The 18,516-nt window shown below is 39.5% G+C and overlaps 1 protein-coding gene across 4 annotated transcripts in view; it reads right to left on the bottom strand.

Annotated features, from left to right (window-relative positions):
- PTPRM (protein tyrosine phosphatase receptor type M) overlaps positions 1-18,516 on the bottom strand; it is a 784,215-nt gene that overhangs the window by 235,338 nt on the left and 530,361 nt on the right. For all 4 annotated transcript variants that reach the window (XM_063077465.1, XM_063077466.1, XM_063077467.1 and 1 more), the window contains exon 14: positions 15,873-16,005. In XM_063077465.1, coding sequence (XP_062933535.1) covers positions 15,873-16,005 — 133 coding nt within the window. The remainder of the gene's footprint in view (positions 1-15,872; positions 16,006-18,516) is intronic.

Here is an 18,516-nt window from a genome sequence, read left to right as displayed (position 1 = left end):
TCTTCTGTGGGTTGAAATGGGGTGTTAACTGCGAACTCCTGAGTCACCAAAGTGAGCCGGCAGGTAAGGGCAATGCTGAGAAGTGCCCACCTGGTCACGGGCCAGTGCAGCATGCACAGCAGGGACAGGCTGTGTTTGGTGGGGTCTCTGGCCTAATGCCAGAGGGTGCTAGAAAGGGAGGCTGTCAGGATTTCCAGGTACCCAGGAGCCACTGCATTTGGACAAGAGAGGCTGCTGGACCAATTTGGATTTTGTAACGGGCTTGAAAACTACTTATGCACGAAGGTGGTCATTCATTTGTGGCATATTTCACATTACTCAGATGCTTGGTAGGTCAAAGATTCTCAAGGAGCCAGAGGGACCCTGGTGTCCTCTCTGCTTCCTGACCTTACGTGAGCGGAGCTCATGTACAGGAGCATCTCCGAGATAGCACACCTGGCTCTGCAGGATGCTTTTTTCACATGGGGCACAGTTTTCTTCTTTCACTAAATGCACAAGGGGAGAAATATGGGAACACTGGTTGCAGTACAGGTCACAGGATTCTCTGGTGGTTTCTCTTCAGCTCAGTAGTTAGATATTGTGCCCATCTTTTTCTAGGTCTATTGCATTTCAACTAAAGAACCAGAATGGTTCAGAATGGCAGCTCTAGAGACAGGTGGCCTGGCTTCACCTCTTGATTCTGTTGTTTACTGACTGTGTGACTTTAAACAACTTACTTTTCTCTGTCTTGGCTTCCTTGAGTGTAAAACAGAATAACAGGACATATGCCATAGAGTTTTTACAAGGCCTAACTGTGACAATACTCGTAAAAAACTTACAGCAGTGCCTACTATGAGGCAGATGCTCAGTGCTTAGTATATATTGACCATCATTATCATCATTATCAAATAAGTAATAAGTAATACAAATGACAAGACTATTAGAAGAGTCAACTCGTCCATTCATAAATATGAGTCATTTAGATTATTCAAGGTAAATCTTTGCTTTTATCCTTTTTGGGGGGGTCATTATCATCTGTTCTGGTTTATAAATTTGTTTGGAGGAAGAATGGGCTCTGTAAAAGTTTCTTACAGATGTCACATGTAACATATACAAACATATAGTGCCTCCAAATTGGGTAGGTGAGCAAAAGTCCATTCGTTGGACTCTATTTTCTTCATGGTGGCTCCAGTCACAAAAAGGAGGCTGCAATGCAGGGAGAGGGGTTTTGCAGGGAGAAGAGGGTGGGAAGCAAGAACAGACTTGTTCCTTGCCCAGTGATGACAAGAAGCCAATAGGGTGGAATGAGCTGAGACTATTTTCGGAGCTGGGGGAGGGGCGGCACAGCAGGCAGGGCACGGGGGCTCACATCCGGCAGGACCTGCTGCTTACTCACTCATTTATGCACAGGGCCAACAAGCATTTACTAAGTGCCTCGACTGGGTTAGGAATGGAGAGACAAAGGTGATCAAGCCATGGCTCCTGCCCTCACAGACCTTCTCGTCAACAGAGAGCTGCCAGGTCTGTTCTACACAGAAAGGCGACTTAGAAATGGGGAAACTAGAGAGTAATTCAAGATCCATAATTTAAGCTTCATTCAACTGAGAGGAAACACCCAGCCGTAAGAGTACTTTAAAATGTGCATGGAAAATGGAATTAAAAGATAATACAAATCTTTCCATGAACTTTCTGAAGACCCGTCATACTGAATTTATTTTCTTTCTTTTTATCAAACTCATAAGATTGAAGCTGCCTAATTCTGGGGCCTGCATGTGGGGAGCTGTGTGGATTTGATTTGAAGCACTGTGAGCTTCCAGAATGCTGAGGACACTCACATTCTATTCACAGATGATCCGTGTCACCCTCACCGTTACTAGCAAAGAAAATAAAAAGTTGACAGCTGTGGAAGCCACCAGCCTAACACTACCTATGTTTCACTCTCTCGTGTCTAAAAATAATGTAGCAGAACATATTGCTTTCTTCACTGTGATTGCCACAATCAGGGCATCACCAGTGATCCGAGCATGTGTTTTGGCTGCTTCCAGGTGGATGGCTGTCCAGCCTGGCTCTGGGGCGTATGCTAACAATTCTGGAGGTGCTTTTGGAAGGCAGTCCGGCTCCCTCACTGTCACTGCTGTCTGTAACAATGCTGGAATACTTCGAGTGGCACGCGTCAAATGAAGCTTCATGCTTGTGGCCTCAGGTAAACATGGGCCAATCATATAAATATTTTCTTCCTGTCAGCTGGACGGAGTAACTCTCTGAGCAGTCCCAGGCCTCACGGACCGAAAGGCAGGCACTCAGTGACAAGCCCAGTCCACAGTTGCCACATAGCGGGCTAATTGCTCTGAGGCTGACTGTTGATTAGGATGGATCCAAGATCTGCCTAAATATCACTCTGTCTATAAATATGAAACATTTCTTATTGTGATAAAATATAAATAACATAAAATTGACCGTTTTAGCCACTTTAAGTGCACAGTCCCGTGGTATTAGGTACCTTCATGTAGTTGAGGAACTAACACCATCCACCTCGAGAATTTTTCATCGTCCCAAACTGAAACTCTGAACCCGTCATTCCTCATTCCCTCCTCCCCCAGCCCCTGGCAACCACCACTCTACTTTGTGTCTCTATGAATTTGACCACTCTACTCCAAGTATCTCACATATGTGGAATCAGACGGTATTTGTCTTTTCGTGACTGGCTTATTTCATTTAGCATGATGACTTCAATCTTTATCCATGCTGGAGCATGTGTCAAAATTTCCTTCTTTGTATGGCTGAATAATATTCCATTGCATGTATACGTCACATATCACATTTTGCTTATCCATACACCTGTTCAAAGGACACTTGGGTTGCTTCTCCCTTTTGGCTATTGTGAATAATGCTGCTATAAACCTGAGTGTACAAATATTTGTGCGAGTCCCTGCTTTTAGTTCTTTTGGATGTATACCTAGAAAGACAACTTTTAAAAAATAAAAACAGTAGAGCTGCATTTCTGAGTCCCAGTGTCGTACCTTTCTCGTTGGGTACACGCCTAAGAAAGGGATCAAGCCACAAGAGAAATAAGTTTAACAGACTGTCAAATCACAAAATTAACTAAGTAAGAGACTCCTTGGCTAACACAGTCTCATCTAGTGGGGTCCTCAAGTTATGATAATAAACAGCATTTTAGAATCCAAAAATCAATTTGAATTTATTTTTCTATATTCTGCTTAGTTTCTCTCTTAACTTATGGACTTTTCATTATGGCCATTTCATTTACCTTAGCTTAACTTGATTTGTTATTTGTTCAGAGCTCTAGCTTAATTGTTGCAAGTTCCTCACATATTATCACTAAAAGCAGCAGTGTAACATCTGAAGGAGAAATGATGGGCGAGTGCCCTCAATTTTACTAAAAATGCCAAAGCTAATGCAGTGGTCAGAACAGTAATTAAGGATGTGGTTTTAAAAAAATTTTTTTTATTGAAACTTAATTGATTATACATATTTGTGGGTACAGAGTTGAGTACCAGTATTTGTATACAACATGGGATGGTCAAATCAGGATACTTTGCTTATTCATCATTATAATACGTAAAGATGTTTTTGAGAATTCTAAATTTTATGTTGTAGAACACAAAGTATTTAAAAAAACTGTTAGTAATGTCCTTTACCTCTTATGTTAGGAAGAGGACATGAAAATCAATGAAGAATGGCACACTGTACATAATCAGGTCTATGATTTTGACCTTTGAAACTGTGAACTTGTTAATGGTGCTCATTAATCAACCACACTCTTCCCAGAGTCAGTTCCATCCACATAATAAATTATCATTTTACTTAGTTACTTATAACTTCAGTTAAATTTTGTTGCTGTTGTTCTTTATATCAGTGTCAATCATAAAAAGTACAAAGGTACACAACATGAGAACCATTTATCAATGTTGCATTCCTTTGGTAAAATATTGTCTGGGGCTCTACGCCCAGCAGACTTCTTTGTGAGTTGTCCCTGATGACCTGGGCACCGTCTGTGGAGGGCAGATGGCGCTGAAGGCTAATTACAGGCGATGGAACCTGGACCTCACCACTGGCAAGCTGAGGACTGACCTGTGTGGCATTCCTTGAGGGGACTTTCAAAAAAGCTAAACTTAATCTAGAATGAGGCAAAGTTTAGAGAATCAGGCTAGCATCCTGAAGTTCCAGGTTAAAAAAATAATCACAATCTTAGAGTTTAGGAAGAAGTTTTGGGACAAGAGTTAAAAAGTTGTTTGGAAATCCAAATGGATGGGTCATTTAAGTCTGGACACCAATACAACAATTTCCTACAACAGGAGGAAATCAATCAATCCTAAAGCTAAGCTTGCCGAAGTGCCTGCTGAGGAGCGAAGTGGGCAGGCCAGTGCGGGCTGCAGCATCTCCGTGGCAGGTGTGCACAAGGGGCTCCAGGAAGGTGCTGCAGCTGGCCCAGGGAGGGTGACAGGTTGTGGTGCCAGGTGTGTCAGACGAGCCATGACGGCTCCAGGGTCTGCTTCAGCCAAAAGCAGCATTATGTTTTTATAACTGCAGCCTGATGCCAAGACCAAGTGGGGTCACCAGGCCAGGGATTGGATGCTGGGCCGCTCAGAAACCTCTGGGTCCTGGAGATTGTTTAAATTTGAATTCTCTTCCTTAAAGACAGGTTGCAGATGTGTGTATGGGGGCGGGGTATAAAGGATATATAGGGAAATACACTATCTCCTCCTTTTCAGATTATAGCAGCTTGATAAATCTTACTCTTTCTCAAAACCAGCATAAAAGAGTACATAAAGAAATCATTGGCCATGCTTTAGCAAGAGCCCCGTTCTTACGTGAACTCCAGGTCTCCTGACCTGGTCACCTGGGCTGGATGAGGCAGCTGGTGGCCCCACAGCATGCAGGGCACCATCCCTCTGGAAGGAAAGCCTCGTGGGGGGGAGGTGACTTCCTTCTGGGAACCATATGTAGAGATGCACATTGCCAAGGGCAGCCCATTACTCTCTCCTACGTTGGGGGAATTGTTTTCCAAGACTGGAAAGATGATTCATATAACAAGAATTGAAGAAATTTGACTTTAATCTTCTGATAGGTGTTACTATCTGAGGCTCATCGAGAGCCCAAAGGATTCCCAGCTTAGATTAGAGACAGACACAGGAATCAATAGCAATTCCAAGCACAGAATGCAGAAATGAGCTCTAACTATAAACAGGAAGCACACTTATTCAAAGCCGCCTGGCCATATCACTGACACACTAACTGAAGCTTAAGTTTGCTTGTATTTCCCAGTAGGAACCACCTGCTCACAAAGCAGGTTGAGGGTTGGCTTTGCTAGCTGAGCACATCACAGGGCACTAAAAAGTATGTGGGTAGAGAGGCAGCTTGGACAAGGAAATGGTCTAAGGCCTATGGCTAGAAACAGGTAGGTGATAAGAGATTTTAAAAATGTGGTCACTTACACGTCTCCTGCTTGGTTTATCTTAAAGTTGAATTAGGAATCACAAACTGGTGACTGGACACCTATTTTATTTGGACAATACAGCACAAAAAATGGATTACTTGCCAACCAAAAAAAATTATAAGATTTAATAAATCAAGATTTCTCTCTTCCTTTAGGTGGTGGTTGGTGAGGAGACAGGAACATCTGTGACACTTGAATACAGCTGACTGCAGCTGGGCAGCAGAGGCCTTCCTGACACACGCTCTGCACCAGGGCCTCCCTGTACTCACAGGGTTCATCCCCACTGGCCCCCATAGGCAGATATGATTGTAACTCTTAAGCTATTCCTCTGTGACATTTAGGGCCAGAACTTTCCGTCAACCCTAGCTTGACAAATTACAAAAGAAAAATCTTGACTATTGTGACTACAAAACTATGCAATCAACAATTACAATTGTTGCAATTACAATTAAGCAATTCCCAGCAAAGACACCATACACTCCCAGTGTCCCCTAAGGGAGCAAAAGCACTCGGGGACGACAGCTACTGAGTAAAGACTGTCAGCCAATGCTATGGGACCACTTCATTTTGAAGATCTTATATATTTCTGAGATTTTCCTCCTTCCCTCTTAGTAAAGGTTAAGACCATACCTACGAATTGGCATTGATAACTGACCAATTCTCTTTAAGGAGTGGCAAATTTCTTCAATTACTGAATGCTGACTCAAACCACACTCAGCCTTTTAGACAAACCATGTGAAAGGATAAAGGACATTTTGATAGCTCAATAATTAAGCACTTAAACACTAAGCATTTCAGCAAATCGCTTTTTTCTGAATTTGTTGCCACCAACGTTTTTTTCTGACATGGGGCAATGAACCAATGTTTATCACGAATTCTTATCCAACACCCTCGAAGGAACAATCCTGTGCCACCACACAGGGGGACAGCTATCAGCAGCGACAGGCAGTCCTAGACATGAGAAGAGCGAACGACTTACAGGGAGCTCCTGCGTGGCTACTGAGGATGGAAATCTGGATGTTTCCATTGTAAACCTACTAACTGGAAGACTTGAAAAACTTGATATTTTAATTCATTTAGGACTGATGCCTATGGTATCAAGAAAAATTCTTCCCGAAGTTCTTTTTTCATTTTATTGAATATAAATTTTTTAATCTAAATTGATGTTGCTTAATAAAAAATGCAATGGAGTACATTATTTATAAAAAATGCTTCAAAGGTGGCTTAAAAATAAATGATAGTTTAAATAAATGAGGGATGAGCCCATTTTTCTTTTAATCTGTATCTGAATTTAAATATACTCCTATTGATTTCAACTATTTTAATATATTAAATGAAAAATCCAAAGATAGGGAGTCTGTCCATCCGAACACCTACATTTCAGAAAAATTAATAAAATACAATATTACAAAATTTACCTCCCTGAAAATTGGAAGAAAAAAAAAAGCCAAAGCAATTCAAAGTCCAGTGTTGAAATGAAGGGTTTGGATTTTTAAAAAAAAATTTTTTTTTTCCTTTAATGACAAGGTACACCACATGTCTGCTATAAGCAAATCACTATACTAGGTGTGAGAATGGGACATAAAAGATGATATAAAAGGATTATCTCATAGCCCTTAAGATGCTGTAATCTAATGGAAAAGACAGATGATACCTAAATAATTCAAAAGTGTGCATGCGAGGAGAGTGGAACGAGGGGAGGAGTAAGAAAAGCACCAATGTCCAGGTGTCCCAAATTGGAATCCTGGAGCTCGGGCAGGTGCTGCATAAATCACTGCGGGAACTAGAAAGTTGGATTTGTGCCTGAGAGTGTGCAGGAAGGATAAAATGAGCCATTCTTAGATGGGATAACCTAGGCTACATTTTTGCCAATTTCTTTTGTTTTCTTTTTATGTGTTGGAACTTAACAAATAAGTCAGTTTTTACCTATTGCAGTAAAACCTATAAAAATAGCCTTAGCTTAGTTCTACCACTGCAGTGCCAATAAGGAAACAGCATATATGAAAATAACAACAACAAAAAACTTCTCCCAGTGGATCTGGTAAAGCATTACTGACTTTAAAAAGCACACTCTATGAGAATACTGGGCAAAAACATGTCTTTCCTATTCAATAAATATATTATTTAATATAATAGTATTACATCTTGTAATGTTGAGATCCAAAAAAAAAAAAAAAGAAAGAAAGAAAATGCATTCCTCTCCTAATTCACATAGTAGCTCCTCTTTTTCCTTTTAAAAAATTAATTCTATGTAATTTTCTATAAATGAACATAAAAAGTTTTGGGATATAATCCCTTTCCCGGTTAAAAAGAAATTTAGATTTCTGTTAGAAAAAGAGGGATCATGAATTCTGTTCGAAAAAGTCAGGTTAGAAATTGGCCTATTTTTTGTTAATGTATATATATTCTTCCTTACGTGCTAAGTATTTTTCATTACTCTTTTACTAACACACACACACACACACACACACACACACACACACACACACACACAAAAAAAAAAAAAAAAAAAAAAAAAAGACAAGAAAGAACTGAAGAAGTGATATTATAAGTCTGAGTTCCTGGATTCACTAACCAAGATACAGGTTTAAACAATCATCCGAAGTAAAATATCCTCAGTTTTTACTCTCTTGGTATTTCCCACTCTACAAACTAGAAAGAGAAGTCATGTCCACGTGAATAGGGACACATACTCTAAAAAACTTGAAGAACTTGGGTGGGGCTAGCCTGGGAATGTCTACGCACCATCTGGAGACATCAACTGTAAAGAATGATCAATTTTAGTAGTAAATAAGCAACCCTCTCTTAACACCTCTCCTAACAAACTCTGGGGCTTGAACTTCAGAGGTAAGATACATAGAAAGAAAACAAGTTTTAACAAGCTATGCTAATAGATGGAGGATAAAAGTGAGCCTTGTTGAAAAGTTACTGTGCATTAAAACTAGGGATAGGTAGGATGACTGCGCCCTGAGGTGGCCGGTGAGAATTAGGCCCTGCTGAATGTGGCGCAAGCTCCAGGCTGGTGCCTGGCCACCCAGCTGTGCAGGAGGCTTTTTCTACCTCCTGCAATTGTGGCAGATGCACTGGCAGCATGGAAGATGGGCTCGGGGAGTCCACACAGATGCAAGGCTGGGGCTTATGCACACTAAAGAGCATCACAGCGTCCTTTTGTTCCTACCCCAGGGGGCAGAACCCTGTTGTCAGGTCTGGATCTGACAGGTTCTGATATCCAGAGTGCCCAAATCCAGCCCTCCCTTTGACTGAGCAGGAGCCTCAGCATAAGGAATGCTAGTGGGCGGGTATGGCTGAAGAATGATTCTACTTTGCGCTTTCAGCTACAGTAGCTTCAGGGGACAGTGAGCTGTCTCATCCCAGGTGGCTATGTTCCTAGCTATCTTCATAATTAAAGATCCATCCTGTGTGCATCCTGGAGTGCAAAGGAATGGTGCTCTCCACGGGGAAGGCGGGAGAATCCCCCTCTAGAGGAGAGACCGCTCCAGTCCTTGCTATTCTCAGGCACGCACTCAATGGGCACTGAAACTGCAGGCAGCTCATATGCTAATGAGCTATGTGTTATTAACACAGTTAATATTTAAAGGTGTTAACTTGTTTCTTCTCAGAACACCTTATGAGGTAGTACTATCATTATGCCCTTGGTATAGCTGAACTGAGGAACAGAAGCCAGGTGACTTGCCCAAGGTCACACAGCTAGAAAGCCACACGACTGAGTGGCAGGTGTCTCCAGAGCCCTCGCTGTCACATTGGCAGTTCCCAGACACCAGCATTTGTCTCGAGAAGCAAGGAGTGCAGTCAACACTCCCTTGCTTCACAGCTTAGTATAAAACTTAACAAACTTTTCTTATTCACTAAACCAGACAGAAGGATATAGCATCCTCACTACTGTGAGTTATCAGAAGTAATCTTAGGAATTGACGAATGACACAAAGTACAAGTACTCAAAAGGATTTTAACAACACTCCTGTTAAGGGGAAAGTGGAAAAAACTTTTATTTAGCTATTCTCCAATAACAGCTCAATAAGAAGATCAAGACGTGCTGGCAGAACTCCAAGTACCTGTAGACCTGCGGCAAGGGTAGACTGTAACCCACGGGTGACCGGCCTGTGCTCTCAGCAAACGAGGATGAACAGTGCCTGAGTTCTACTCACATGAGGTGGTGGAGACAGTGGGTAAGAACTAGACATGCCTGGATTTAGCCGAGGCTCTGCCTACATTCCATAGCTCAGGTTTCTGAACTTCTGGGTCCTTAAGCTATTCTTTATCAGGCACCAACCATGTACGTACATTACCTCATCTGATCTTCACCATTTTTCCTATGAAGTGCACATCATCACCATCACCACATTTCACATATGCAAACTAGTTCCCAGAGATGAAGTAACTCATTGAAATTCACAAAGTAGAGAGCTGGGATGTGCACCCAGGTCTGTAAGATTCTAAAGCAAAGCCCCTAATCATTCTCTGACACTTCCCTCATTTAAGATGGAAAATTGGTGGCTACATTCTCCACCCTGCTTTTTAAAAATAAAGTCTTTATAAAGAGCTCCCAGAACTGTAAAATAGCATAGCCAATATGGAAAACAGTATGGAGGTTTCTCAAACAACTACAGATAGATCTACCATACAATCCAGCAATCCCGCTGCTGGGTGTATATCTAAAGGAATGGAAATCATCACGTCAAAGGACACCTGCACTACCATGGTCACTGCAGCTCTATTTACAATAGCCAACATATCGAGTCAACCTAAATGTCCATTGACAGATGATTGCATAAGGAAAATGTGGTCTACATACACAATGGAACACAACTCAGCCATAAAAAAGAATAAAATCCTGCCACTTGCAGCAACATGGATGAGCCTGGGGAAAATTATGTTAAGTGAAATAAGCCAGGTATAGAAAGAGAAATACCATATGTTCTCACTTATAAGGGGGGCTAAGAAAGTTGGAAAGGAAGGAAAAAAGAAAGAAAATTCAGAAGGAGAGAAGAAATCTATCAAATCTATGGTTAACAGAGTGGGGGAGGAGGGATGGAGATGGGTTAGGGAAAGATTGGGTAAGGGGCATAAAGAATAATTATGATTTGTTATAATGAATATGCTAATAATATTGATTTGATCATCACACGTTGTACACAGGTGATGGGAGTCAATGCTGTACACCCCAAATATGCATAATCAACTATATTTCAATTAAAAAAAAGAAAAAGAAAAGCTCTCCCAGAGAATCCCTAATAGAACATAGTTAAATAAACCATTAAGTTGAGTCTGGAGTTAATATAGGAGCTATTAGAGTAATCACATAATGTTCAGGTTAGAAGAGGCCTTTACAAAGGTCAATTTGTTCAACTTACCTCATACCACAAGCCTATTCAGCTCTCATCTAGAAACCGAAGGGCAGTAGCTAATTGACAGATTGAGATGACGTGCCCATACATACTGGTGTGCACATATATTCTGTTTCAAGCATGCCAAAGCATGTGCTAGGGTATAAAAGTTTCAGCATCTGGTCCTTATTTGTATGATTGCATATTAGGTACACATATTTTAAATAATAATCACAAAGAAACATCTACATATGACTTTCTTAATGTAGTGTCAGCAAATGTGATTTTGATAGGACTTTTGAATACAGCAATCAGACTTAAGATGTTTGCTACATATAAGTCACACTTAGCTTAGGGAAAAAAGATCCTTTCTCATATGTAAACAGGTAGAGCAGGGGAACTACAGTTAATGTCAACTTGCCTCTGGCCACATACTGTAGGCATCTCTTTGAAAATAGGGCTTTCATCAAATTTTCCCTCTTATCTTTTTTGTTTCATGTCGTCTTCAGAAATACCTCCCATTTTTATTGCAATTTTCTTCTTGTTATTACTAGTAGTGTTTAAATATAATAGAATGGGTGCAAAATATTTAATAACATATGCTGCATTTGCAAAATGTAGATACGCTAAAATGTTATGAAAAGGAGTACAGTATAGTGCTTCAATATAAAAATTGTTATATTTACCTGTAACAGGTATTCATGTAATAGAATAGTTACCATTTGCTATTTTGCCACAGAATGCATATCTCTAATTATTTTCAAATAGCCACAACTTCTGTGATTTCTGTGTACCACAATGGCTGAGACAGGAATTTTACTGTAATTAATACAAATGTTCTCAAGCTATTGAAAGATCTACAGCAATTTTAGAAACAATAGTAAATATAATTAATCATTGTAAAATTGTCTATCAAAAATGTTGGTGAGATAAATTATTCCTTATTAAAAATGTTGAAAATGCAGATTTTCATCTATACAAACATATTTAATTATACACTGATGAAACATGGTAAAAATTAAATATCTCCTACTCATTATTTTATATTAATTTTGAGAGTACACTGCCATGTGGCTTTGCATGAACTTTTATTTTGTAGATATTTATTTCACATCCTTAACATTTACTGCATAAAACATTGCACCTTTAAAAGAACACACAATTTTGGGAAAGAAAAAATAAGATAAAAATAGCTTTGCTTACAGAATAAAATAAAAATAAATGTATAGGTTTTGCAAAAGTTTTAAGAGAAGTTATCATATTATATTAGTCCAGACGAAGGCCAAATGTATTAATATTCATAATCACAAAACAAGTAGTCATTGATTTGTGATAAGTTTGTAAAACATTATAGCTAAATAAAACTAATGATCATGTCGGTGCTTAGTCATCATTGACTGTATGTGAAAGAATTCCATGAGTCAGCGAGCTGAATACGTTTTACATTTTCTATTTCAGGTCCCCTTCAACTGCCATTCTTTATAGAAGGCCAGTGCTTCAGGAGGCCAAATGATCTTAGCTGAGCTAGTAACTGGCAGTGACTCCCAATAAAATGCCAAGCAATTGTCCAGTGTTTGAATTTGCTGTTCTCCTCCCAAGAGCTCAGGCTGGATGTGCTGACAAGCATAGACAGTAACCACTGGCTCATCTGCACAGGACAGAAATCCAGTGGTATTTCCAGAAATATTGATGAATTTGTTTCACCCACACTTTATCTTGGGCCCAAGCTGTCTTTATGACCACTGGCAAATATTCGAGTTGGTTGACTCAGAATACTATGGGTAGAGAAAACGTGGGCTAAGTCGCCTCGACAAGAATGAGCTCGAACTTTGATGGCATTAGGTCTAACTGGTGATATAATGAAAGCCATATTTGTGGCTGTTCTTTTCCTTTCCTTTCTTCCTTTCTCCATCACTTCCCTGTTTGATTGAGGGCCTCCTGTGTGATGGGAGGAAACACGTGGCTACAAGACTAACTACTCACCAAGTAACACTTCTGGGCTTGAATTGACTGAACAAAGACAGGCTTGGGAAGAACTACTGGGAAGGTTAAAATAATGAAATATAGTAATAAGCCATCCACTGTATTTCTAGAATAACAAATGTAGGGCTGGCTAGTTAGATCAACTGGTCAGAGAACAGTCTTATAGCACTAAGGTCATGGGTTTGGATCCCTGCAGCAGCCAGCTGCCAAAAAACCAAAAGCAAAAACAACAACAACAAAAGTAATGAAATATAGTAATAAGCCACCCACTGTACTTACAGAATAACAGATGTACAGTAGAGTCACTGTAGGCTACTCATAGGGAGCCTGGTCTTTTGGAATTGGGAAGGGCTTCAGAGATCATCTAGTTCAATTTTCTCAACTTACAAATGAGGAAACTAAGGCCCTGAGAACTTCAGAACCAAGTCAGTTAAAATACAAATCTGGGAATTTTGAATCTAAATACAATGCTTTTCCAACCAATGTTGCTTATTAATAACACTCTAGCAACTTATCTATGATTAATATCGTGTTTTAACTATTCTGTTTACAAATACTACTTTTAAAATTTAGACTTGAATTTTTGTGAAAAACTCTGACAATTAGAAGTTTTAAGAATGTCTATTAAATATGACAGTTTGTACCACATGCCTGTTCAGGTCCAAGTTTTACCAGTTTTGTATTTACAGGCATAGTATGTTGACTAATTTGCCTTATGGAGAGCATATCCCATATTTCAGAAAAAAGCAAATACGAAAGTGGCATGTGATGTAAAGACAACCCTTTTAATATTATCTGGTAAATAATCATGTAAATCTGGCATGACTTACTGATATATAGTCTAAGGTTTTATCAAGGCCATATGTTACTGCAGGCAATCTTTTCAAATGCATAATTTATAACATAACCTCAGTGACTACCTGAGAGACCTGGGTAGAATAATGAATTAATCCAGCACAAATTGACCCTTAGAGGATTAGTTAATATCTAGCTAAGGTCACAAGGGCAACTGGATTAGTAGTTTCAGGCTATTCCTCACAAAAAGCTTGCCAGATGACACAAAACCCGACATATTCCCAGAATTTAAAATAAATCTCTCTGAAATGCTTAGTTTGAATACCCAAGCATGGAAGGGCCTATTGTTGGTTAGGATTTATACCGGGTCATATTTGTTTAAAAAGTAAAAACCACTGGCACCAAAAATAAGATATCATCATAAAAACTGGGGTGGAGAACAGATGAAGAACATCCAGGAAAAAGTTTATGAGAGGTGAAGGGTAAGGAAAAGAGGAAGAAAAAATGAAGAGAAAGAGAAAGATGGAGGAAAAAAGAGAAATAAACAGATATGTATCTAAAGAAGAGGGTAAAGCAGAAAGAGGCACAGAGATACAGAATGAAAAGGAAGAACAAATGGAGAAAAATCAAATGATGGGTGAAAAAAGGAAAAGGGACAAAGGACAAATGACCAGAGGAGAACGAGAGTGGACATGACAGGCCCAGAGACTAGTGAGGGCACAGCCGTGACACAGCAGCGCTTCCTCCGGGGGTTTTGCTGGAGCAAAAGGTGTGAATGGAGGGGGGACGAGCGAGTCAAGGAGGACCCAGCGTGTGTGCGTGGACTTGGGCGTGAACTCAGCCCTGGGATGCTGCTGCTACCCAAGGCTTTATCTTCGTCCTGGACACACTATCCCATGACTTTGGGTGACCTCATCCAAAGTGATGGTTTCCTCTCCAGAAATGCCGATAACTTTCGGACGATGGAAATTACTATTTCTAGTACACAACAGCACATCCAGCTGCCCAGTGGACACCTCCACTTAATTTTAAAGGAATACCGAACTTACAGTGTGCAAAGCTCAACCCTCCATCTTCACTCCCCAGATAAATTCTCGCTCCTGGTGCATGGTAACATCTCCACGAACTGGCCCAAACCATTGACTATGTTCTTCCCATATTGTTCCTTCTCCTTCCAAATGGCTACAGAAACTGTCCTCCTACAGGTTTCCAAAGTTGCCCCCTCTCTTCACTCAACTGATCTTTCTGACTTTAGCCCCCTTCTCTCCTCACTGTGCTCAAGCCTAACATCAGAGTGATGTAAAATAAAAATGAGATCTTATTACTATCTGCTTAGAGGCGTCAGCTGATTTGGGGATCAAGCCCAACCTGCTAACATGACAAGACTTTCAAGACGTCACTTTGCCAACCTGCCCACCTTTACCTCCTACCGTCAATGACTGCATGGCTACCGTCCCAACTCCATGGCTGTAATGGTTTTTAAACTAAAGAGAAAGAATAAGACTCATGTGTTCCCAGTGTTTGGAAAAATGTCATGTCACTTCTTACCATCTATATTTTTACCTTGATAATTTTTATATACATTGAAGATTTTATTATGAAGCAAGTTTTCACTTGTTTTCACAAAATGAGACACTGTGTTTTTCAGTGTGGGATGAGAGGTGGGGATCGCTTATTTATAGCCAGATCTGCTTTTCTTCCCCACTAGATTCCTCCCAGCTAGGCAGGGCAAACTTACAACATACCACTTGATCTACAACCTTTTCTTATACGTTGATGCCCTGCATTTTTCTGCTGGGCTGCTCTTTGAGATTCTTTTTCTCATGGGGCACATGCTGATTAACCACCATACACTGGTGCCTGCACATGACAAAAGGCTCAATAAATTCTGTCATTATCATCATCTTCAGTACAATGAGAAGGAAAACTCTTCTTTTTCATGTCCTTGATAACATCAAATACATTAGTATGTTGATAATAAGTACTAAAAATCTCCTGGTGAAGAAATGGCTTTTAAGATTCTGCAGAGCTTTATGTACCACCCTGCAGGAAGACATGTGATTCTCATGTTATAATGGCATGATATGCTTTGTATATCCATACAAAATCACAGCCATTTACTCTAAGTTTTTGTCCCATAACTGTATGTATTCTGTCCCAATGCTGTATGATGAAAAATGTTAACAATCACAGAGTCACAGATGTGTCCTGGTCATCAAAACCAACACAGAAACTAAATATTTTGACGTACATGAAACAACTTGGCAAACAATGGGATATAACTGTATATCTGACAGCAGCTAGGAGCTCACCTTTTCTTCATTACCAACACAACTCCAAGAAATATGATAACGAACAGCAAGATGCCAGCAATGACTCCAGCAATTTTAACTGTATGGTCTGTTTGTTTCTCAGGTTCTGGGACTGGTTTTGGAGTAGCAGCTCCTGAAGATGAAAGGAAACGAGAAAGGAGAGAGAGTGGGTAAGAGAGAATAAGGATGTTCCACTTTTTAAAAAAACTTTGCTGCTTTTAACAGAGTCATAAGACTTATCAGAGCCAGCAGACAGGCAAGCTTTGATTTTTTTAAACAGCTTTTCCTATGCACTGGAAGAAATGTAATTGTTCACGTTGTTCTTCCATATTTTACTAAACCATAACACAAGCTGAATAGCACACTCACGCCTGACCCTTTTATAAGAGACTCTTCTCATACACAGTTTTTTGTATTTTTATTATCTCTATTGGCTCCTGCTTTTTCTGCCACTTAAAAACTTGCTAACAACACAATAGCCATCTCTAAGCCTTTATCCAAATTTGATTTGCTGGAACATTTTCCTCAATTATTTTTCATAAATGAAGCTGTAATTCCATAACATATTAGCCCAAACACCTGGAAAAGTGAGATAAGCTCATTTACCATGCATTTTACCAGCAATTGTTTTTTTTTTTTTTTTTTTTTTTTTTTTTAACACAATGGAGTTTTCCCCTGCCTCTGGAAATCTAAATCTAGGTCACATCTGGTAGGCAAAAGACTCCTTCTAAGCAATTTATTCACAAAGTGGGAAGCGGCTGTGATCACACCACTGGCACCCACATTTAATATCTGTTTAAATGAGATAACCAGGGTCTCACAGCGGCAGCTATTGTCCTAACTCTCCTGCTTTCCTACCTCCAAAATGCTGTTCGTCCTGTTTATCATATAATGTGATGGAATGTCAAATCCACATCAAATGAAATATCTATATCCTCTACTAAATGAGTTCAGGATGAAAAATACTAGGAATGTAATGTTCAATGCACTAAACAGAATCCATTCTGTTAAAGGCTTCCACTTTTTAAGTCAGAATGTGACAGTGCTCAGCATTTGAGCCACCATGCCACCATTACTGGGTAGACAGATCATTCTGAAAGGATGAATTTCATGTCCAAATTTCTCACCTTAGAATTTTCTTTTAGTTTTTGTTGTTAAAAATGTAATTAAAGTTGAGTGTTCATACCAACTCTTCCTACCCTTTCATCAGGTTTCCACTCATGCGCTGCCTGATTCTTGAAACACTTCACTGTCATTGTGTCTATGCCCTTGTGCATAGCAGACTGGGCAAATTCTACCAGTCATCACCAAGAAATAGGGAATGTCAATAACTTTACATCTGTTTCTTTTTTTCCTTTGGGAACATACAAATAACGTTTCTTTCCAAAGTTATTCATATTAAGATTTTATACCACAGATTCTGCATCCTGAACAGAGCTGTGGCCATGAGACTGATCTGGCAAAGCTAGTCAAGATCAGGGGAGAGACATGAGGTGGACGATCCCAGGGCATGTCCATCTGAGTTTCCACTACAAATGCACATTCCAATCAAGGTGGCAGCAACAATGACAGCAGTCGTGATGTAAAAAGCACTCGTCACTAAATAAAATCCCTTCTGGGTAAACCTTCATAGGTCATTTTTATTTCTGACAACTTCAAGAGGATGTCCTGTTATGTTGTTTGAATGAATATCCCTCCAACTAGTTGTCCAGTTAAATCTCAAAAATATGAATATTAATTACTTTTTATGATAATTACATCTTTAATGTACCACTCCAATATATCACTGGAACATACAACCAGGTGGAGAAATTGTTCCATTAAATAAGTTGTTAAGAAAAACCTAAAGATAAAATGTGTATACAACAAAAAGATGAATAAGTAAAAAAAAAAAAAAGAGAGAAAAGAAAAAAAAGCAAGCAATCGTATATAAAGAGATAACATTTCAAATTTACAAACTGAAAAAAGTCCAATGTTTTTCAATTTTGATTTTATATACAATTTTAAAAATTTAACTTTTTAATACTAAAATCAAATTGGTTTTATTCTTCCAAATGTTGATATACTGAAAGCCATTCCATTGATCTCACGAGTTATATATTGCTAAATAAATGATTTAAGAGGTTTTTTTTTTCTTGGTGTAACTAAATTATGTCAGTAAATGCAACACTTTGGAAAAAATATTCAGGAAAACTTTAAGCTTAAAAATTTTAAATATAAGAAATAACACTGATTCAACCTATATATTGTAAATGCTCAGGAAGAGATGGGTTTGTCACATGTATGCTTCTCTTCACCAAACACCTAGTTATTATTACCTCAACATTTTATTCTCTACATTCTGCACTGGGCCACGAGCAGGTGGTCACCTCACAGCCTTTGGTCCCCTTTAGGGAGCAGGCAAGCACATGGTCATGCAGCTGGCTGAGCTCAGTATTATCATTCTTTACCACTTATTTTTAACTCATTTCACATTGCAGGTCGAGAAAATGAAATGTTCTATCCTGCATGACACCATTGCTACGTGATTATGGTAGCAATCATGCTAAATGAGGTGGGACAGCAACTCAGAAAAGGTGGATGGGTGCCATGACTGACCTCCATGTTGATTCAGGTATTTTGGTTTAGGACCACTCTGCGGAAG

Source organism: Cynocephalus volans, chromosome 13 (genome assembly GCF_027409185.1).
Source record: "Cynocephalus volans isolate mCynVol1 chromosome 13, mCynVol1.pri, whole genome shotgun sequence".
In the NCBI taxonomy this organism is placed as follows: domain Eukaryota; kingdom Metazoa; phylum Chordata; class Mammalia; order Dermoptera; family Cynocephalidae; genus Cynocephalus; species Cynocephalus volans.
The sequence above is the reverse complement of the archived record's forward strand: the minus strand, read 5'-3'. Positions and strand labels throughout refer to the sequence as shown.